Source organism: Engystomops pustulosus, chromosome 6 (genome assembly GCF_040894005.1).
Source record: "Engystomops pustulosus chromosome 6, aEngPut4.maternal, whole genome shotgun sequence".
In the NCBI taxonomy this organism is placed as follows: Eukaryota; Metazoa; Chordata; class Amphibia; order Anura; family Leptodactylidae; genus Engystomops; species Engystomops pustulosus.
The window spans coordinates 182,489,098-182,513,000 of NC_092416.1; the positions used below are offsets into that span (position 1 = coordinate 182,489,098).

The following is a 23,903-nucleotide window of genomic DNA, read 5'->3' on the forward strand; positions in this document are numbered from 1 at the left end:
ATGGCGTCCGAAACCAGTGCGACCTCCTTAACAATTCCCCCCTTTGAGCTTTGCTGGCCTGTAACTCCATCCTGAGCGACCTCCTCAAGCTCCAGGTACCCACAGGTAGGCTAAGCCCGTACCTGCTGGACTTGTTAACTCTTCACCAGATCCCCTGGAGGCCAGTCACTCAGGGGTTACAGGTCTGCACACTCAAATCACATCACTGAGTCCCCATAGTTCATAGGTTTGTAAACAGGCAGCATCATTCTCCGCTCCGGGCACTTCTCCTGTCGTGGACGGACATCTGGGACATGGTGGACTTGACGAGGGGGACTACACAATGCGCAATAAGTGACAAGAGCAAAATCACAATCCCCAATATCACCCCCACTTAAAGGAAACCCTTCCAATCCCCCAACCACAAAGTGAAGGACAAAGTGTCCACCCCAGAGTTTCTCTTGAGTTCCCTGGACAGTCCTTCAATCTCTTCACGAGCATGGGTAATGGATCCATAGGGGGCGATGTCATCTTGGATGTATATGCGACAAGCCACTCCCACCATCTTACAGACTCCTCCCTTCTCAGCAAGGGTCATGTCCAAAGCCATGCGGTTCTGGGAAGCATCTCCGATATAATTCCCAAATCTCTGTTGATTACAATAAAAAGCAGTTACCCAACCAACATCTTTGCTCATAGCTATCTGGGGAATAATGGACTCTAGTCATGGGGAATACCTGTCCATATCTGATTGTGGGCCTTGTACTCATCCGGGACCCCCCTTGGTGCTCCCACTGTATCTATATAAACGTTGTCATCTAGGTGCTTCTCTCCGACCTCCAGAATCCTTTAGGATTCTCTACCTTTTCTTATGTGCCTGATCAACCTTATCCCTGGGGATCACGAGGAAGGAATGCACAAGTGTTATCACAGTACACTCACCTTCCCAGCCTCTAGGCCTGACCTGACTCTCCTATTTCCACAAATCCTGTACACATCAGACACTGCTAATACAGGGTTACCTGCGCTGTCAATGTTAAAGAAGGTCATTGTCGTGTTGCACCGACCATAGGTAAAGTCTCCTACCCTGGGGGCATCCTGGTCACCCCTATAGTTACAGTGATAGTCATGGTTGGGGTGTCCCTGAGCATACAGTCAGTCAGAAGAGACCAGCTAGCAAGAAGTAAGTAAGCATGGAATAGAAAGCATGGAAGCGTGCTGACTTCCCTCTAGCTTCACAGACGTGGCACTGGTCATCAGGACTTGGAAAGGACCGTCGTAGCGAGGCTCCAGACTCTCTCTTTGGTGTCTCTTCACCACCCGTAGTCTCCAGGCTTCAGGTTATGCGTCCTGAGGTCTCTGTCTGGATCTGAAAAAGGAATCAGAAACACTTTTGTGGAGCTTTTCCAAGGCCTGGCTCAACTGTATGGCATGTTCCACCTGGTTTCCTGCCATCAGCTATAGGGTCTATGGGAAGTAGAGGCCTAGTCTGGGTGCACAGCCAAAAAATACTTCAAAGGAGGACAATCCCATCTTTCTGTTGAGTGTGGTCCTAACTGAATGATGGACAGCAGGAAAGCACTCGCGCCATGGTTTCCCTGTTACTTCCATGGCCTCCCGGATCTCTAACTTAAAAGTGCCGTTTAGTCTCTCAACCCCACCACTAACTTGGGAAAGGTAAGGGGTATGCAGGGCCTGTTCTACACCCAGGAGGGACGAGGTTTCAGGTATTTACCTGTCCAGTGAAGTGGGCTCTGTGACTGGACTCTATGGTCTCTGGAAGTCCAAACCTGCAGAAAAATCTCACTCACCAACTTCTTGGCTGCAGCTCTGGCAGTGGCCTTGGTCATGGGAGAAGCTTCTTGCCACCCTGCAAAGAGATCAATGCACACAGGCACGTATTCCTACGTACCACTTTTTGGTAGCTGGATAAAATCCATCTGCAGTCTCTGGAAGGGATACAGCAGCTTGGGTGTCACCTTCTGTGGGGACTTTACCACATTACCCGGGTTGTGGCGGGCACAGACTATACAGGCTTTCACTAGTCTAGTGACGGGGGAAGTAACGCCCGGGGCAAACCACTGCCGATTTATGAGCGCTAGCATGACCATTTTGCATGTGTGTGTGTGTGCGTGAACTACTTGACTTACTGTCGGGTGCAGGGCTCTGGGCAGGCACACCCTCTCTCCCAGCATCCAGGTCCCATAGGCATCTGGGCTCCAGCTTTCCTCCACACTCCCTTCACTTCTGATGACACTCAGGCCACCAGGGACTGGAACACCTGTGGATCAAACTTTTAGCTCAGAACTCACCGCTGAGACTTCAGGACAGTCTCTGGGTTCCATCTATGCAGCTGCCTTCGCCATCCCGTCAGCCACATACTTGCCCTTGGCTTGTGGAGTTACCAAATTGTGTGTGCTTTTACTTTTATTATCCTCACCTCTTGTGGAAGTAGGAGAGCATCCATGAGCTCTTTAACCAGCGTGCCATGCTTAAAGGGGTTCCCTGCAGAGGTGAGGAAATCTCTAGCCTTCCATATGGGTTCATAGTCGTGTTAAGACCCCAGAACTATACCTTGAGTATAGATGTTCGCCCTTTTACCTTCCACCAGCTGTAGCGCTTCCCTGAGTGCCATCACTTCACCTCCTGCGCTGACCTGTGTGAAGGGAGTGGTTCTGCTTGTACTACCTCATGTGCGCCACTGACCACTGTATATCCAGTGTAGAACCATCTGTCTTCTCCTGGAGACCTGGAGCCATCTATGAGAAAAAACTCAACATCTGGGTTAATCACCCTTCTCTCCCCCCTCTCTGAATCCTGGAAAACTGGCGATAGAACGAAGGATTCAGAGCTGTGCACCTTATCAGTGTATCCTGGGGCATCAGGAGTGCACACTGGAGTGTGAGCTGTCTGGCCTTGGCTCACATGCTTGGGCTGTACTTGGGTGAGGACACTGTGCAAGGTATGTGGGGTTTGCACTGTAACTGAGTGATCTAGGGTCTAGGATCAGCTCACTGGCCTTACTGAGCAGATTGCTGGCTGCAGCTACTGACACATGAGGGGCTCCCCACACGACTGAGTCTAACCAGGCCTAAGAGTAGGTCACTGTGGAGGCCACCACGTTCCTGGGCTAAGACACCTGTCTCCTAGATACTCAGTGCAAAATAAAACAAAAGGTCTGGTTCAGTGGCATGTGCCTAGGGCCGGGGCAGACAGGATTTACCAGCTTAAGCCTATGGAATGCATCAATTGCCTCCTGACTAAGGGCAAATGGGGAAGAGGCAATGCAGTCAGAAAGGGGCAGCATTGGGCTGGGGCAGCAGACCTTATCCCAGGCTGCAGGAGCTGGCCAGTCCTAGAAACATGTGAAGAGGCTTAGGGCCTCAGGGCAGGGGCACATTCTGGACTGCCAGCTTTCTTCCCTCTGTCAGGTGTCTGCCTGTGGCTGAGAAGCAGTGGCCTAGGAAGACCACCTTCTCCTGGCAGTACTGGAGTTTGTCTCTGGGAACTTTGCAACCCTTCTGGAACAGAAAACACATAAGATCAATAAATGCATCCTGGCAAACAAAAACTGCAGGTCCTCCGCATACTGAAAAGGAGAACATCCAGTAAGGGGCTAGTCTGCCAGTCTACTCCCTGTAGGGCCGTGGGGTATTGGCTGGGTGAGTTTTACCCCCCTTGTGGGAATCTGCACCAGGTGTACTGGAATACTGAACTGGTAAAGGCAAATAGGTACTGGCAATCTTCATGTAGGGGCACAGAGAGGAGAACATTCGCCAAATCAATAACAGTGAATAATATGTCACTCTCAGGGACTGCTGCCAGTGTGGGCTAGGGACCACTGGGCTTCAGTATACTCATTGGCAGCTTGGAGGTCATGGACCATGCTACATGTATCCGGCTGTTCTTTCTGAGTCTTTTCTTGACCGGAAATGGGCTAAAATCATCATCGGACTAGCAGGGGAGAGTTCTACAATGAAAGGCACTAACTCTGTCTGGGGGGGCCGTTCAGAAGGGGGACTGTTCTCGCTGACATCCTTGTCCATAACCACCCCCCCTTGTCTTGCCCTGTGGGGCCGTCTCCGCCACTCACTACAGTAATGTCTCCTCCCCGCAACGCCCACTTGGGTTGGCCGGTTGAGACTTCCGGAGATGTTGTCAGTCTCACTTTGGCGTGGTCTGTGAAACATCCTCTATTCCCTCTGAACGTCAATGTCAGAGTCCCTCCACCACATCTCCAGCCCAGTGTTCTGTGCTACCTATAAAGTTCTGGCCAGACTCCAGCGTCTCAATAAAATCCAGGTACACTTAAGATGGTTTTTAATCAAAAAGCAACAAAAGTCAGTCATAGGCTCTGTAATACAGTTGGGGGGCTCATTCTTGCTTAGTCTGTTCATGGGGTACACAGGAGGACATCACATCACACTGTATTCTTGTTCCACAATCAAATAAATTCCTTCAAGTCTTTTTTTTTTTTGTCAGGGAGAAGTCTAAACGCAGCGATCTACCCCTCCCAAATGTAAATGTTCTCACTAGCCTGTAAACCACGAGATAACAGAACACAGATTCCAAGCAACTCAATATGGAGAAATTCAGTTTTCTGTGAACATCAAGGTCACTATCGTCTCTCTCGTAGATAAGACACAGCACATGTCAGTTCTTCACAAAACAAAACGCAGCTCCAACAGCCCCCACCCTTTTGTTAACCCCTTTAATGCCAGAAAGCAGGTACCGGAGACATTGTAACACTTTTTCATAGTAATTTTTCTCTAATTGTCGGGATCAATAAATTTTAATAATACTCAAACAACCTCCCACACTCCAAGACCCCTAGCAGATGCCCCAAGCATGGTCAGCTGTTATCCTACAAAGCCCCACAACAGCTTTTACGGCTGCCAACAGCAATCAACTTTCATCGACTTGAAGGGAATATAACTTAAAATGGCCGCCACTGAAAAATAAACTGTCTTAAGATGGCCGCCACTGAAGAATGGTAGGGCATGTCATCTTCTCTAACCACCAGATACAGGGGTGGAGTCTGGATTACAGGGGCCATTTTTCACTCCAAGGAAAATATAATAAAATCTCTTTTTCCTCAAATTCTTTCCACATCAAAAACTTTGAAATGTCCCTTATCGCCCGTCTCTTTCTTCAATGGGCACTCTGAAGGATCCCTGTCACTCTGTCCTGGTCTGTCCGTCAGTCAGAGGCTCTAAGTGTCTGTTTCCAAAGTTTTCTCACTTGTACAATCATCAGATCATCTGACACATCCCAAAACCTACTTAACTCAACAACCTTTTGTCTACTTACATCATCTTTCCCCTCCATGTGGGACACAATCTGAGTAGCTTTTCTAGGTCCGCACCCTTGGCTTACTTTACTTTGCTTACTTCCCATCACAACTCATCATAAATGCCTACTACTGCAACACAACCAAACTTGTCCCCACAGACACAGCGAATGCCAACACCTCGATTTACCGACCCCAAAGAAACTAGATACCAGACTTCCACAGAGGACTCTACACCAAGTCAACTCTGACCTGTCACTACTCTTTCACCGACTACACCAAGTCCACCCTCTTACCGACTCTTTACTAAGTCACTACTAGTTCTTACAGTCCCACGAGGCTGTTCAGACTCCCAAAAAAAGAAAGCTAAACACACACTTGATCAGAGCGGGTCTCCGCTGCACGTGCACAAATTGAGCTCTCTACCTCTATGGGTAACCCTATTGGCACCAGTCAAACAGTACTATAGACACTATGATAACCTGACAATCACAACAGAATATCTCCTACTTTAGCAGTGCAGACCTCTAAGGGCTACTACTTCCCGTCTCACTGCTTCAGCTAACACCACAGACTGTCTGACCATCCGTCACTGTCCAGTCTCTGTCCATCACCTTACAAAGTGGTTCTTTGCCAAAAACTCTGAGCTTAGGTTACAGTGAACAACAGTGGCAAATATATAACACAGAGACAGTCTTACCCGGTCCGTCCAACCAGTGAACCAGAAGTGACATATCAAGGTAGACAAGAAAAAATTAATATCTTACCCTCAGAGCTCTCTGGTCAGTTCTGTTCACCAAGCCGGCTGGGACACTTCACGGAGGCTGTCTCGGTGCTGTTGTTGTTTACTCCTAAACCCACCCAGATGGACGCCAAATATTGTTAGGGATTTTTATGCAGGGCCCCAACAGCCCTCTTGACTTTTGTAAGGTGAGTCCTAATTAACCCTTGATTGAACCCTTGATTGAACACAAGACATGTCAATCTCTTAGTCAAGATCTTCTCTCCTTTAATAATCAAAATGCATAATATATGACAGACAGAAAAGTCATCAAAGGGGCGTGAATAGTATACTGCAAAGCTATTGGACATCAGCATATTCTGGGAAAAAAGTGAATTAATTGTGCTCAGTTCTCAGAGACCTTGTACACAGATATTGTTTATACTAAGAAGAAGATAAGTGGCACCAGAATCATATTATTATGCAGCTTCGAGGACAGACTGGCTTCTCATTAAATGTCAAAGGGTATTAGCTGACAGGCAGCAAACAGGTTACATAAAATGAAGTTTGAATGATGATATTAACTTGACAATGGTCAGGGAACATGGCCGCTGTATCTAAGATGGCGGACAGTAGTCAAGATGGCGTCCGAAACCAGTGCGACCTCCTTAACACTGGTATTCCCATAATTGTATTGACCCATAGAATAAAGATAACATGATTATTAGGCTATACGGGGAACAAAGTGAAAAATCCTGTACGGAATTGATGCTTTTTTAGTTCTGCCCTCAAAATAAAGTTTTTAAATTTTCAAAAATAGTGGATACCAACCCCAAAATGGTAACACTGGCAAAAGTGTCTCATCCCACAAAAAAAAAGCTTTTTCGTTATTGGGGCCATTGGCGGAAAAAAAATGTTATAGCCTACAAAAGGGGCCAATGAGAAAACTAAAATCCTGGCAACTGCAGGACGCTCCTTCCCTTCTGCGCCTTGCTGTGCGCCCATAAAACAAGTAGCGGTCGCATCCCACCGCTGAAGCCGCATCCCACCAACATTCACCTGATTCCATCAGCCAATTGCCTTCTCTCCTCTACTCAGAGGAAGAGGGGGGATTCTTAGAGCACCATATTGTGCACTCAGCTTGCACCATGGCAGAATCCTCTGTGTTGTCCCAGGGGTTGGGCTTTGGTTTGGATGCATTTCAAAAACCAACATGTGACTTGTCTGTGCTGGAGACTCCTCAGCTCTGAGCCCCCAACTTTGTGCTTCTGTACATCTCCTTCTACCTGACTGATGTCAGCTCACCACACTGTGCAGCAGGGAGGAGCTGTACTGGAGCACAAAGGTGGGGGCTGAGAGCAGAGCAGTCTGCAGCACAGATAAGTCACATGTTGTTTTTTGAAATGCATCCAAAGGAAAGCCCAACCCATGGGACTACACAGAGGATTCTGTCAGGGTGAAAGGTAAGTAATAACACACAATTATATTGTAGTGCAAATGCTTAGAGAAAGGCAGAAAGACAGATGTACTATGCAGGTGTGATGGGCTTCTGTAACCTGTCTTTATTGAAAGTTAGGTCCCTGGTGAACGGTTCCCTTTAACTTCTTTCTATTCAGGATCAGACACTGGACAGAGACACGAGGATGGAGAGAATATTCAAGCTCACCCTAGAGATTCTCTTCTATATTACTGGAGAGGTGAGAGATTGTGATGAGGTCACATGACATCATTATCTATGGGAATAACAGATGATAGGACTGGAGAGGTGAGAGATTCTGGGAATGTATGGAGGGAGATTTATCAATGTGTCTCTCCATAACCAGGATTACACAGTAGTGAAGAAGACCTCTAGTGGGCGCTGTCAGGCCCCTGTGTATGAAGGACGGGGGAGAACCCTGAGCCCAATCCCGGCTCCTCCACCTCACCCCCTGATACATGATGACATCAATGAGCAGAAGATCCTAGAAGTCACCCACAAGATGATGGAGCTGCTGACTGGAGAGGTGACACTGCTGGGAATGCTGGGACATTATACAGTAACGCTATGAAGGGATCTGGGTGATGACGGGATCATTGTGTGTGTCAGGTTCCTATAAGGTGTCAGGATGTGGCTGTCTATTTCTCCATGGAGGAGTGGGAGTATTTAGAAGGACACAAAGATGTGTACAAGGACGTCATGATGGAGGACCACCAGCCCCTCACATCAGCAGGTAATAGACAGGACTAAATCCACACGTCCTTTCATTATCTGTATGGAAAGAAGGAATTCAGTCTCTGTGTTTCCTGCAGGAATACTGATCCCCGGGGCCGTGATGGAAGAGACGGAGCTGCCAGGTCAGTATGAACATATACTAGATCTGAAAGCATAAGAGCATCACCTTCTAAATGTAACCTCTTAGCGCTCAGTGCAGTAATAGTACCGTATATACTCGAGTATAAACCTAGTTTTTCAGCACAAAATTTGTGCTCAAAAACCCTAACTCGGCTTATGCTCGAGTTAAGGTGGGGACAAGGTGTACCACAAACAGTCCAGCTGAACGCTCAGCTTTGTGAGGGAGCAAGCTGTCTACGAAGGACGTTCCTGAGGCCAGAACCCGCCACAGAGTTGTTGCAAGTAAAAAGAAACTAGTAGAACATACTGCCTAAAGCAGAAACAGCACTGAAAAAGAAAAGAGGGAAGAAGAGAAGTCAAACATTCTTATTTTGCTGCAGCTATAACATATATACTGATGAGGGATTTTAATGGGGGAGAATGAAGGCAGGGTTCACAATGGACGTGAGAAGAACCAGTCCCAGTGGGAACTGGAGAGTTCATCCTGGGTGATTTGGGTCCGAGGCTCTGTCTTCTATCAGGTGAGCACCTCCGTTCTCTCCGGCAGCAAAACCCAGGTTTTAAAGAAAATCTACCGTTTGTTTTTATGCATTACGAACCAAACATACCTTGTGAATGCTTTAGCTACACTGTTGCAGAAACATATCTTGTTTAATCCCTGATCAGTTCTTAAACACATTACACGGAGCTTCCTGTACTGTCCAGACACGACTAATCAACCTGAGTGTCAGGCTTACGGGTGTGGATCCTCTGGACCACTGCAGACGATGACACAAGCCAATACCTGGGACCGGAGTATAAGTGGTACCCGGTTTTCACCAGAGCCCCGCCGCAAAGTGGGTTGGACTAGCTGCGGCGTGGTACCACCAGGTCTTTCCACAGGCGTGACTTGTCTGCAGTGGCAGCCAAGGTTGAAGTACAGAGACGGCAGACAATCTCATTGTCAAAGTCCAGACACAGGGTCCTGGCAGGCGGCAGAGATGCAACGTCCGAGTCCGATCTGAGGTCAGCAACAGGAGGTCCAAGCAGATGGGTACGGGAACATGGCACACAGGACAGCAGTACGGAGGAACAATGGTACACAGGAACACGGAGGAGCTCAGGAATGCAGAAGACACTGGAACGCAGGAAAAACGTAGAAGAGCTTTCTCTCAGGCTGTGAGGTACAAAGATCCGGCAAGGCAGTAAGGAAGGTGCTGGATTTTTAAAGGGGAAGTGATCAGTCAGCGCACCAATTAGTGGTGCCTGGCCCTTTAAATCTCCTGAAGGTGGACGCGGGAGAGGTGAGCTGCGCTGACGGCGCACTTGCAAGCCCGGGTGAGCACGCGATATGGGTCACGGGACCACCTGTGACCCCTCCCCCTCCTCTTGGGCTGTAGAAATCTCTGTAGGAGATCATGGTCCAGGATGTTGTCTTCAGGCTCCCAAGAACTCTCCTCTGGTCCGAACCCCTTCCAGTCAACCAAGAAGAACCGCTTACCCTTTACCATCTTCATGTCGAGGATCTCCTTCACCTCATAAATATCCGAGGAGTCAGCCACCGGAGCAGGAGGAGGTACTTGCTGGGAGAAGCGGTTCAGGATAACAGGCTTGAGTAGGGAGACATAGAAGGAGTTCGGGATGTGCCTGGTGGAAGGAATGTGCAGCTTGTAGGACACCGGATTTATGCGAGAGAGAACCTCGAAAGGACCCAAGAATCGTGGACCTAGCTTGTATCCAGGAGTCTTCAACCGGATGTATCTAGCGGACAACCAGACCTTGTCACTGGGAGAAAAAACAGGAGAAGGCCTGCGTTTCTTATCCGCTTGATGCTTGGTACGGACGGAAGCCTGAAGCAATGAAAGGCGAGTCTGCTCCCAGATGGTCTTCAGATCTCGTACCAACTCATCAACAGGAGGAACAGCCATGGGCACAGGCAGAGGAAGAGGAGGACGTGGATGTTGTCCATAAACGATGAAGAAGGGAGTAGAACCAGAAGTTTCAGAGCCATATAGGCGGACCAGTCATCTTGGCGGGCCGAGACGAAATGCCGAAGGTAGCAGCATAGATTTCTCTGCTTGCTGTCTTGCTATGGAAAGCTTTGTGTTTACTTCCAATAGATAGAAATCTGTCCATGATCTTATATGGACAATCAGGTGCACGAGCTGTTATTATCATGTAGTCCTGATTACTCTCTCTGATGATAATGTCTCATGCACCTGTGACATCACATGACCATAGACAGATTTCTATCCACTGGAAGTAAACAATGAAGCTTTCTATAGCAGGACAGCAAGCAGAGATCTAGAAAACCACAAGGAATTGATACAGAAAGTATATTGGAAAATTGTATAACTTTTCCTTACACAAAGAATATAAATTATATACTAAAAGTGGAAGACCCCTTTAAGTCAAAAATGGCTGTGTCCATAAAAGGGTTAAAGTACAAAGTAAGAGTTTATCAAACATTTCTGCTTTCATTTCTTTTTTTATGCCAAGATTTGTAACTTTGTTAGTCTGTGTCCATGATGCCACTTTCCCAAAAATTGGGAAAGTTAAAGGAAACCTACCATTTAGAATGGCAGGGGTAAGCAGTAAGTACCGAGCACCAGATCAGGGTGAGCTGGTGCCGGTACTTACTTTCGTTAGTGTTATAAACCGCGGTATTACCAGAACAGGCTTCGAAGCCTCTCCTGCTCTAAAGTTTAGAAAGTGTTAAAACCGCGATACCGCGGTTTATAACACTAACAAAAGTAAGTACCGGCACCAGCTCACCCTGAGCTGGTGCTCGGTACTTACAGCTTACCCCTACCATTCTAAATGGTAGGTTTCCGTGAAGACAATTTCAGAAGAACCCCAGGTGCTTTATTATAGAACTATCCAGAAAGTGGTTTACCTTTTAGCTCAGATCTATAACATCTCCTGGGTTCTGTTTGTTACAACAGAGGAAACACCTTCCACCTGAGGCTGGTAATGGATAAAGTATATTACTCGGCCCTTTGCGCAACACAAACTTACTGATCGTCAGCAACCTAGAAAGGGTCTCCATAAAATATCAAAATATTATAACATTTTATGTTTTCTTGGCAGATGACTGCAACAGGAGCTCAGAGGGACGTCTGATATCTTCAGATTTTAAAGTAGAAGAAATTGAAGTCACAGGAGATACATATGAAGAGAGAGATCCATCCTCAGCACTACACAGCAATGGTCCTCCACCTGTTTTATTATCACAGACTGCGAAACTATATTTAATCTACAAAGTAGATATTGGACAACCATTAATTCACACAAAAGAGAAGCCATTCTGTTCCGAATGTGGGAAATATTTTAGCCGAAAATCAGATCTTGCTAGACATCAGAGAAGTCACACAGGGGAGAAACCATTTTCATGTTCAGAATGTGGGAAATGTTTTAGCCGAAAATCAGATCTTGTTAGTCACCAAACAATACACACCGGGGAGAAGCCATTTTTATGTTTGGAATGTGGGAAACATTTTAGCCAAAAAAACAAACTTGTTGTACATCAGAGAATTCACACAGGGGAGAAGCCATTTACTTGTTCAGTATGTGAGAAATGTTTTATCCAAAAATCACATCTTGATGCACATCAGTTAATTCACACTGGGGAGAAGCCATTTTCATGTTCACAATGTGGGAAATGTTTTATCCGAAAATATGATCTTGTTAAACATCAAACAACTCACACAGGGGAGAAGCCTTTTTTATGTTCACAATGTGGGAAATATTTTAGCCAAAAATCATGTCTTGTTAAACATCAGAGAATTCACACAGGGGAGAAGCCATTTTTATGTTCATAATGTGGGAAATGTTTTGTCCGAAAACACGATATTGTTAAACATCAGAGACTTCACAAATGGGAGAATCCATTTACATGTTCAGAATGTGAGAAATCTTTTAGCCGAAAATCAGGTCTTGTTGGTCATCCAAAAATTCCCACCGGCTGTATGTACTAGTATGTGGGGAAATTACAGTGATAATTCGGCTCTCGTTAAACATCAGAGACTTCACAAAGGGGAGAAACCATTTACATGTTCTGAATGTGGGAAATCTAGTAGCATATGCTGCTACAGTTATACATTGCAGTCAGACAGAGCACGAGACAGGTAAGATGGCAGAGAAAAATAAAGAATTATGTTTGTCTAAAAAATTTTTTCATTTTCTCTCTGTTTGCTATGGTTGTTTTACTTGCCTACCGTCCATCTATTCCACCAGTGTAAGCTTCGTCTTCCTTCCACCATGCGCATCTCGAACCCCTTCCATGTCTCTCTTCTGAAGCCAGTCATCCTGAACCGCTTCTCTTGGCAATTACCTGCTCCTGAGGCTGATTCCACCAATATCTTTCAGGTAAAGGAGGTCCTGGTTACGAAGACGGTTAGAGAGAAGCAGTTCTTCCTTATCAACTAGAAGTGGTTCGGGTCAGAAGAAAGATCCTAGGAGCCCGAAGACAACATCCTGGATGGTGATGTTCTCCGGAGAGTTCTCCAGACCAAGAAGAGGGGGAGGCCGAGGGGTTACTGTAACGGGTGCTCCTGCGACCGACACCATCCAGTCTCCCAGCACAGCCACGGCAGGATGTTTTACCTGACCGCGTTCCTGCAGTCCAAGGCAAGTGTCCCCGTCAAGTTTAGAGGATTCCTAGGTATGGAATTTCTCCTTCGGCCCATATGTATGGGAATTTTTTTGCCAGTTTCTTACGGGTGGTGTCGGGTATTCCTAGATTTAGCAAGAAAGTGTCAGTGCTCTACTCCACAATAGGCTCCTTTTCACATTCGGTCATGAGGAATCTCACCACCCCTTTTCTTCAGGTTAGGAATAGAGGTCTCCTGGGTTCAGCGTCCTTTTCCCCACCTCCACTAACTGGACTGAAGCGTGCACCCAGTCTCACTCTCATGCCCGAGGTTCACTATCGTCCCTGTATCGGAGATTGCGGACAAATAGTGCAGAACGTCAGGATAAAGAATACAAACAATTTATTATATATACTCACTAAAAGCACATTTAAAAAGCGCGCATATAAAATCCTTAAAATCAAGAGACGTCAAACACCTTGCCCGACCCAGGTTTCGCCTCTTCAGGCTTCTTCCGGAGCTTGGTGTTTGACGTGTGTTCAGGTGTTTCAATACAAAAATTTCTTCTTACATATTTAAAACAAAAACAATTCTTCAGCAGTCTCAAACAATATATTCATAACATCCTCTTCCTCTTACTGCTATCTTCTCTTAAAGTTTTGTAGCAAAAGTTAGAAACAGGAAAACTTACAACTCCAAGCCTGTTGGAGTTGTTCAAACACAGATTTTTTTAATCAGCCAGACTTTTCTGCATTCTAGTTCTAAAACCAGTCGGTGAATCTCTCCAGTACACACCCCCATCCATCCCCCTTTTTTTCCTTCTCTCACTGGCACTCATTCTAAAGAAATAGATCGCTACAATAAATACATCTTATATACAAATTATATAGTCTGCAGCATATAACTTCCAAGAATACCATCCAATATATTTCAATCAGTAACAAATGCCAACAGGAACCCTGACTGAAAATATGTAATCTTTATCCCATATTACACGGATTATATTGGATATGAGACAAAAGCAGGTCTTCTAAGGAAGTAGCAATCAGTAGATCGTCCAAATATGTTACTATTTGGAAACCTTTCAAATGGAAGAATGCAGCAACTTCGGCCATAATCTTTGTGAATATTCTGGGAGCTGATGACCATCCAAAAGGCAGCGCCTGAAACTGAAAATACAGACATTGCAATTTTTAAGTACCTATGGGAATTTCTGTGGATCGGCACATGACAGTATGCGTTGCTACTGTCTAGCGTCACCAAATAGTGATATTCCTGAAGCAAATTCACCGTCGTCCAAATCGTCCCCATTTTTTTGTTCCTTAGGAAAAAAATTCCAATTCTTTTAAGTTGAATATAGCTCTAATCAAACCCTTGGTTTTCCAATCAGGAATACTGACAAGTAGAAGCCTTTTCCTTGCAGAGCTGAAGGGACTGGTACCAAGACTTCCTTCTCTACCAGCTTCAGAATTTCTTCTTTCAGTGCTAGTTGGTTCACCCGCTTTTGCATAACACAGAACCGGCGAAAAGGGGAAAGAGGATAGATCTTTTCAGGCCTGATAAATCCACCTTAGGCCCCTTCCACACTGGCGTTTTTCACGTGCGAGTTCTGCGCGTGCATTTTACGCGCAGAACTTGCATTGCACTCTGTCCCATTGTATTCAATGGGTCTTTCTTCATTAGCGTTGGTTTTCACGTGCGTGCTTGCGTTCGTTTTCACGCGCGTCAAAATCGCAGCATGCTCTACTTTTGCGTGTCACACGCGTTTTTCCCGCCCCATTCAAGTCTATGGAGATGCATCAAGAACGCATTGCACTCGCAATCATTGCAAGTGCAATGCGAGTGCAATGCGTTTTAAACGTAAGGGTTGCTAGGTGACCAGAATAACAGTATTTCCTCTGCTCGCGAACGATCATTTAATTAAAAAAACACAATGAAGAACAGTGAATAATAGAATAAAAACAGTGAACACAGGATCATTTAAGAGAAAAACACAGTGCAGAACACAGTGCAGAATAGATTACAGATGTTCGGCACATCTGCTTACTTGTCGGGAGATACGCACGGAACGGTGCGCCCAAAATAGCATGTGAAGAACAATATATATGTGTGAAGAAGACATTGCAGATGTATGGAAACATCTGCAATGTGTTCTTTACACACATATATATTGTTCTTCACATGCTATTTTGGGTGCACCGTTCCGCGCGTATCTCCCGACAAGTAAGCAGATGTGCCGAACATCTGTAATCTATTCTGCACTGTGTTCTGCACTGTGTTTTTCTCTTAAATGATACTGTGTTCACTGTTTTTATTCTATTCTTCACTGTTCTTCACATCTGCTAACTTGTCGGGAGATAATATACACGGGGAACAGTGAAGAATAGATCGCAGATGTTTGCAACTTATCAGAAGACATTATTTTTCAATTAAATAACACATTTTAATCCCAAACCATGGTCCCTTTGAAAAATGCTCGAGTCTCCCATTGACTCGCGCGTGAAAAACGCGCCGAAAACGCAAAAAAAACGCTAACAACACGCGCGTGAAAAAAGCAAAAACGCTAATTACTCCAAGGAAAAATGGAACAAAAACGCAGCCAAAAACGTCCGTTTTTCACGCATTGCACCCTGACGTGAAATGCAACGCTAGTGTGGAAGGGGCCTTAGTCTCCCCCCAACTGGGAGCCTGGCACCATGAGTCCTTATGTTAATCTTTTCCGAAATTTTGTTTGAACAAGAAGCCTTTTCCTCTTCCCCTGACTGGCTGGGACTTCTCTGGAACATCCCTTCTTCTGAAGTCTGACTGGAACTTCCTTTGGTTCCAAAAGCATTGGAGGTTGTGAAAAAAACCTTTGTTCTTGAGGAAATCCTTTCTTTTTCTCCAGTATGTCATCCAATGCAGATCCAAACTATCTATCTCCTTCATACGGCAGAGAACATAACTTGGCTTTTGATCCGGTGTCCCCATTGTAAGCTCATAACTAGGTGGTTGCATTGGATAGAGCTGATAATCTTGCCAACATTTTTACCAAGTCTGCAGAAGCATCCGCCATGAAGCTAGCTGCTTGTTACAGTACTGGAAGGGATTCCACTATAGCTTCTCAAGAAGTACAAGAAACTAGATGTTGTTCAAGTTGAAACAACCATATTTTAAGCCCTCTTGTTGTGGAAGTTGCAGAAACACTCGGACGTAACATTGCCACTGAATTCTCCCAAGCCTTCTACAACAGGCCATCCGCTTTTTCATCCATAGGATCTTTTAACATTTCCACATCTTTTTTTAGAGATTTTTCCAATGTGTGCATCTACGTTCAGGACTGAATCCCAAAACTTGGAATCTTCTTCCGTAAATGGGTATTTGCATTTAAAATTCTAGGAAATGCCTGATCATCTTTCTGGTTTTTCCATTCTTTTTTTAATGTTTTTATGTAATGGAAAAACCAGTTTTTTTCTTCCACACCCTGGAACATCTGGTCCTGGATAGAAAGAAACTCCTTAACTTCCTCCAAGCCCATAGTAGTCCTTCAGCACAGAATACGATTCTTCCGCCAAGCAGCAAGGTCTTCCAGAATTGTCATCTGATTAACCCCTTAAGGACGCAGCCTGTTTGTACGTTAAGGCTTGGTCCTTTTTTTTTAGAAATTTGACCAGTGTCTCTTCCTGTGATTTTGAGACTGTTTTCTCGTGAGACGTTGTAGTTTATGTTAGTAGTATCATTTCGGTGATCCGTTCATTTTTCAGGGGCGTGAAAATTCAAAAATTTGGGGAAAAATTGAAAAAAATAAAAATTTTCAAAGTTTCAAATGTTATACTTTTTAGACAAAAAGTCACATCACTTTTTTTTTGGTAGAAACCATTTTTGCCATTGGTCTTCTCTTTATTTCCATTATTTGTTTTACGTTTCAATTTTTTTTACGGATGTGAGAAGGTTTGAAGTTTTAGAAGCAACTTCTCAGATTTTCTTGAAATTTGAAAAATGCTAAATTTTTGGTGACCAATTCAGTTTGGAAGTGCCCTACAAAGGCTTTTGTACTAAATACCCCCACAAGTAACACCATTTTATGACCTTAATATCTCAACATATTCAAATCAGAATTTAAGAAGTCTGTTAACCCTTTAATTTTCCGGAAGCAAACAAAAATGGATTTAAAATTTAAATTTTTGATTACGATTTTTCTCATTTAGCCCTAAAATGGACACATTGAGAAGGAATTTGAGGTAAATATACATCCCATACTTTTGCCCTGCTTCTTCCGAGTACGGCAATACCAGAAATGTGGATGTCAACTGCTGCATTGTCGCACAGCGATGTTCAGAGTTCATACAATTGCATTATTGGAAGGCCAATTTGACTGCAAATGTTTTGTGGTACCATAGTGTAATTGAAGAGCCACGAAGTAACAATACAATAGAAAACCCTCAAAGATGTCACCATTTTGTAAACAAGACCCCTCAAAGAATTTATCTGGGGTTGTGGTGAGCATTTTAACCCCCAACATGCTGGCCAAACTCTTATGCAAAGTAAATGGTGGCAATTAATGACATGCTGGGCACACAGCTGGGCTAAGAAGGGAAAGAGTGAAATTTAACTTTTCAAGCTCCGTTTTCACTTGTTTGGAATTGGAGTGGCATGTAATGTTCGCAGGGTCCGTGAAGTACCAGTGGAATAGAAACCCCCGAGAAATTATACCATTTTGGAGACTAGACCCCTCAAAGAATGTATCTGGGGTTGTGGTGAGCATTTTAACTCACAACATGCTGGCCAAAATCTAATGCAAATTAAATGGTGCAGAGTAAAAGATACGTTTTTATCTCAAAAATATAATTTTAGTGCCTAATATATTGGGGGTCATTTACTAAGGGCCTGATTCGCATTTTCCCAACGTGCTACCCGAATATTTCCGATTTGCGCCGATTGTACTTGAATTGCCCCGGGATTTTGGCGCACGCGATCGGATTGTGGCGCATCAGCGCCGGCATGCACGCGACGGAAATCGGGGGGCGTGGCCAAACGGCCAAAACCGCCGCATTAAAAAAAGGAAATTGTGTCGCAGAGCTTGCACTTACCTTCATCCAGGATAGGATCGTGAACTTCAGTGCATTTCAGGGAACTTCAGCGCAGCAGCGCCACCTGGTGGACGTTGGAGGAACTGCCTTGATGAATCCCGGCCGGACCCGAATCCACCACAGAGAACGCGCCGCTGGATCGCGAACGGATCGGGTAAGTAAATCTGCCCCATTGTGCCCAACCCATGCCACTTTATACAAACACCCCAAAAATCAATCTGCGGGTTGTCCTGAATAGGGCAATACCACACATGGTATTGTGTGCTCGCTGCTTAGTGCTCGGCGCTCGTGCCTTCTGAGCTTTTTTCCTACCAGCAAATTCTGGAGACCTCTGATTCCTTCTAACAGTGCTGCATCCCGCAGTTTGTCTGGAAGCGAGGCACTTGAACAGGGTAACACTAGTATAAAAATTATCCAGGTAGAGGTGGTAGCCGTGGTCCAATAGTGGGTGCACCAAATCCCAAACTATCTTTCCAGCAGTTCCCAGGAAGGGGGGGGGGCATTCAGGGGGCACTATTCTAGAATCCTTCCCTTCATGAACCTAAAAGTGTACCCTGATGCTCTCTCACACAGCTTATACATCTTCACGCCATACCTTGCCTTCTTATAGGGCAGGTACTGGCGGAACTAAAGTATCCCTTGAAATGTACCAGGGACTCGTCCACTGATATGTGCCTCTTTGGAGTATACACTTCCATAAATCGGACACTCAGGTTGTATAAGGTCCGGCCTATATAGACTATCATAACTGGGGTCATCTCTGGGTGGGCACTGAGAATTATCTGCAAAATGCAAAAACCTACGGATGGCTTCAAAGCGCATCCTAATCATCGCCATGCAGAACATCGGGGTGCGGTAGAGAATGTCTGTGCTCCAATAGTCCCTGATAGCGGGCTTTTTGACGAGCCATAAAAAGTACTATGCCCCAATACTTCTCCATTTCTGCTGCACTCTCAGGGGCCCACCTGTGGGGTTGTGAATGAAAAGAAGTAGGGTTTTGGCCAATATATTGTGCAGCGCAGAGATTGGTCTGGGACACCATCAGACCAACCAGGTCCTCGCTAAACAAAAAACTTAAAATAGTCCACTGCTCCGAGCCCTGTCACGTCTTTGTGTATCCCAGGACTGGCCGTAAAATCATGGACCTGAGGGGCATAATTACTGGGGGGTCACCAATGTGGGTTCAGAAGTCCCGGGCACTTCTACGTAAGCGCCTTCTTGGGGGTTCCTCAGAGTCAATTTGTGAGGACAGGGTAGACAAATAAAACGCTTGTCCCCACTAACTGACTCCATATCATAGGACATATAATTATACACCTTCAAGTCAGTGTATGACTTTTGTGACATGTTGGGGTGGTAGTATACAACCTGCACAGAAACACAACTCCTCCTCCACAGAACAACACAGAACACATGGGCAGCGTTCTCCAGCGTACCCGGGGGACAGGAAACAAAACTAAAGGTAAGAGGAGGGTCCTGGAATTTAAAGGGCGTTCTTCAAATGTGTTTCCTGTCCTAGGATGGGTGGGCAAACGCATCGTGTGAACACAGCCTGAAGCAGTTTTTGAATCTAATGAAAGCAGTGGACTGGAGAGATTCCTCCACTGATCTAATCTAGTAACATGCTGCGTGTTATGGGGGGGTTAGCCTGACGGCTCCATTAGGGGGCGTAATCACAGAGAGTGCCTAGGGCAGCATCAACAATACGTACATACATTTCTAAACCAATAACGCTTTGTTTTACAACGGCTCACACGATGCAGCTTCTATTGAAATATATAGCAGCGGAATACACACAGCTCCGCTCTGCTATACACACATTATACACACACAGCTCTGCTATACACACATTATACAGACACAGCTCTGCTATACACACACAGCACTGCTATACACACATTATACACACACACAGCTCTGCTATACACACATTATACACACACACACAGCTCCGCTATACACACATTATATACACACACACACAGCTCCGCTATACACACATTATACACACACACAGCCCTGCTATACACACATCATACACACACAGCTCTGCTATACACACACATTATACACACACAGCTCCTCTATACACACATTATACACACACAGCTCTGCCAACACACATTATACACACACACAGCTCTGCTGCAGACTCTCTATACATCCTGAGGTAACGCTGAACCCTCTGTGCAGAGAATCCTGTCAGACCTGGACATGTGACCCCCATGACTCCTCCCACACCCGGGGCTGGTCACATGACTATGACATCATCACAGGTCCTGTATGTGGAGGCGGCTGTGCAGGAGGAGGTGAGGGGTTGCGGCTCTTCTATCAGGGTTACAGGGAGGGGGTGACCGGGCCCATAAGAAGAGAGCGGCGGCGGCTGTCACCATGTAATGTCTTCAAGTTATCATCAAATAACTTACTGGTTGTCACTGGGAGAAGTTTCTGGACTAAGAGCTTCCATATAGTTACACTGTGACACCAGCTCCAGGCTCTGGTATATAGAGACGCATCTTCTCACATCTCTACATATCACTACATTATCTGCTCATTCATACAGTTACATTGGTTTAATAAGAATGTATAAGATACAAAATAACAGCCCCTCTCCCACACATTTGCATTTCTACACCCCATCTGACCGCAACCTAAACATTGAATCCAGATAAGATTTTTTTTTTCTTGAAAGTATCGTTATTAATTATAGTGTAACTTCTCCTGGTGTCACACTCAAAATTCTGGTATTGATGCAACCCTTATCCATGACTAAAGTTGTCCTGAGTTGCTGAAATAATTTGTCTCATCAGGTTTCTACATGATAGGATCCTTTACTAATCTCTTCTCCTTTTAATGACTGGTCCCTTAAAGATGGGAAATGAGAAGGACACGAGGGTGGAGAGAATCTTTCAGCTCACCCTAGAGATTCTCTTCTATATTACTGGAGAGGTGAGAGATTGTGATGAGGTCACATGACATCATTATCTATGGGAATAACAGATGATAGGACTGGAGAGGTGAGAGATTCTGGAAATGTATGGAGGGAGATTTATCAATGTGTCTCTCCATAACCAGGATTACACAGTAGTGAAGAAGACCTCTAGTGGGCGCTGTCAGGCCCCTGTGTATGAAGGACGGGGGAGAACCCTGAGCCCAATCCCGGCTCCTCCACCTCACCCCCTGATACATGATGACATCAATGAGCAGAAGATCCTAGAAGTCACCCACAAGATGATGGAGCTGCTGACTGGAGAGGTGACACTGCTGGGAATGCTGGGACATTATACAGTAACGCTATGAAGGGATCTGGGTGATGACGGGATCATTGTGTGTGTCAGATTCCTATAAGGTGTCAGGATGTGGCTGTCTATTTCTCCATGGAGGAGTGGGAGTATTTAGAAGGACACAAAGATGTGTACAAGGACGTCATGATGGAGGACCACCAGCCCCTCACATCAGCAGGTAATAGACAGGACTAAATCCACACGTCCTTTCATTATCTGTATGGAAAGAAGGAATTCAGTCTCTGGATGTTTCCTATAGGTAGATCCAGTAAGAGAACATCACCGGAGAGATGTCCCAGTCTTCTTCTTCTACCACAGGATTGTTCAGAGGAGAAATATGTCCCACGGGATCATCAGGTAGATGGAGAGAAGACTTTATGATATATTCTCTGATCTGTGGGGGTTTATTAGCCTCTTAGTGCTCAGCATCTGATATATCAGGCACAGAGTGCCGGGCTTTAACGCTCAGCGTCTGAATATATATCGGATGCTGAGCTGAATCTGACTTAGCTCTAGATCGGAACTGTGCCGGCAACGGGATACACTGGGTGCCGGCTGTAACTAATAGCCGACATCTTATTGTAACACTCATGGTCGGAGTGGGCTCCGATCATGGGTGTGCAACCCGTCAAATGTTGCGGCAGCACGACCGCAGCATTTAAACTGCCTGCTGGGGAGCCGTTTTTTTGGGGGGGCGGAGGGGTGCGGATCGTTCCTATGTTAGCCCTGAGGTACAATAAGGAACCCAGGGCTGTCTACAGGAAGTGCCTGTAAGATGTCGTCTGTGACGTCATCTTAAAGGCACAGTGTCAGCCTATGCATGTGCATAGGCTGACACATCAAATACCATGCAATACATCAGTATGGCAGGGTATTATCATGAACAAGCAGATGATTGCTTGTTCATGTCCCATGGTGGAACTAATAAAAAAGTTAGAAAAAAAGTTATTCAATAAAAAATAAATTATTAAATCAATAAGAATGCCCATAAGACACCAAAACATCTAAAGAGACATTATAATGCGCAAAAAAGTCTAAATCATAACACAAACCCCACATATATAGTATCACCGCGTCCATAACAACCAGTAGATTCAAAATAAATGAATGAATGCCGTAAAAAACTGTTAAAAACCTGCCAAAAATTATGATTTTTACCTATTCAATCCCCCAAAAAATGCAATAAAATGTGATCGAAGAAACATATGAACTCCAGAATGATTCTGATGCGATCTACAACATGTCCCGCAAAAAACAAGCCATCAACCAGCTCTGTAGCCAAAAAGTAAAAATGTTTTGCCACTTGGAAGATGGCGATGAACAAATTACAGATTTTTCCCCACTTTAGGGTTTTATTTGACAAATTTAGTAAAACATAAGAAAAAATATCTAAGTCTGGTATTCCCATAATCGTATTGACCCATAGAATAAAGATAACATGATTATTAGGCTATACGGGGAACAAAGTAAAAAATCCAGTACAGAATTGCTGTTTTTCTACTCCTGCCCTCAAAAAAATTGTTCACTATTTTTGAAAATTTCGGGATACAAACCCCAAAATGTCTCATCCCACAAAAAAAGCTTTTTTGTTATTGGGGCCATGGGACGGCAAAAATGTTATAGCCTACAAAAGGGGCCAAAGAGAAAACTAAAATCCTGGCAACTGCAGGACGCCCCTTCCCTTCTGCGCCTCACTGTGCACCTGTCAAACAAGTAGTGGTCACATCCCACCGCTGAAGCTGCATCCCATCAACATTCTCCTCATTCCATCAGCTAATCACCTTCTCTCCTTTCGTCAGAGGAGGAGGGGGGATTCTTGGCGCAACATATTGTACACTCAGCTTGGCCTGGACAGAATCCTCTGTGTAGTTCCAGGGGGGATGGACTTTGGTTTGGATGCATTTCAAAAAACAACACCTGACTTGTCTGTTCTAGAGACTCCTCAGCTCTCAACCCCCACCTTTGTGCTTCTGTACTTCTAGTTCCACCCCACTGATGTCAGCTCACCACACTGTGCAGGAGCAGGAGGGAGGAGCTGTACAGGAACACAAACAAGAGCTGAGCAGATTGCAGCACAGACAAGTCGCATTTGTTTTTTGAAATGAATCCAAACTAAAGCCCAACCCATGGGAGTACACAGATGATTCTGTCAGGGTGTAAGGTAAGTTATAACACACAATTATATTGCAATGCAAATGCTTACAGAAAGCAGAAAGACAGATGTGCAATGCAGGTGTGATGGGCTTCTGTAACCTGAAAATGAGGTCCCTGGTGACCGGTTCCCTTTAACTTTTTTTATTCAGGATCAGACAATGAACAGAGACACGAGGGTGGAGAGAATCTTCCAGCTCACCCTAGAGATTCTCTTCTATATTACTGGAGAGGTGAGAGATTGTGATGAGGTCACATGACATCATTATCTATGGGAATAACAGATGATAGGACTGGAGAGGTGAGAGATTCTGGAAATGTATGGAGGGAGATTTATCAATGTGTCTCTCCATAACCAGGATTACACAGTAGTGAGGAAGACCTCTAGTGGGCGCTGTCAGGCCCCTGTGTATGAAGGACGGGGGAGAACCCTGAGCCCAATCCTGGCTCCTCCACCTCACCCCCTGATACATGATGACATCAATGAGCAGAAGATCCTAGAAGTC

General features: G+C 45.2%; 1 protein-coding gene across 1 annotated transcript in view; it reads left to right on the forward strand.

Annotated features, from left to right (window-relative positions):
* Positions 1–23,903, forward strand: part of LOC140066005 (uncharacterized) — a gene marked incomplete at its 5' end in the record, with an annotated part of 72,209 nt that overhangs the window by 22,306 nt on the left and 26,000 nt on the right. Inside the window, one exon of the mRNA XM_072113570.1 lies at positions 11,392–11,667. Coding sequence (XP_071969671.1) covers positions 11,392–11,667 — 276 coding nt within the window. The remainder of the gene's footprint in view (positions 1–11,391; positions 11,668–23,903) is intronic.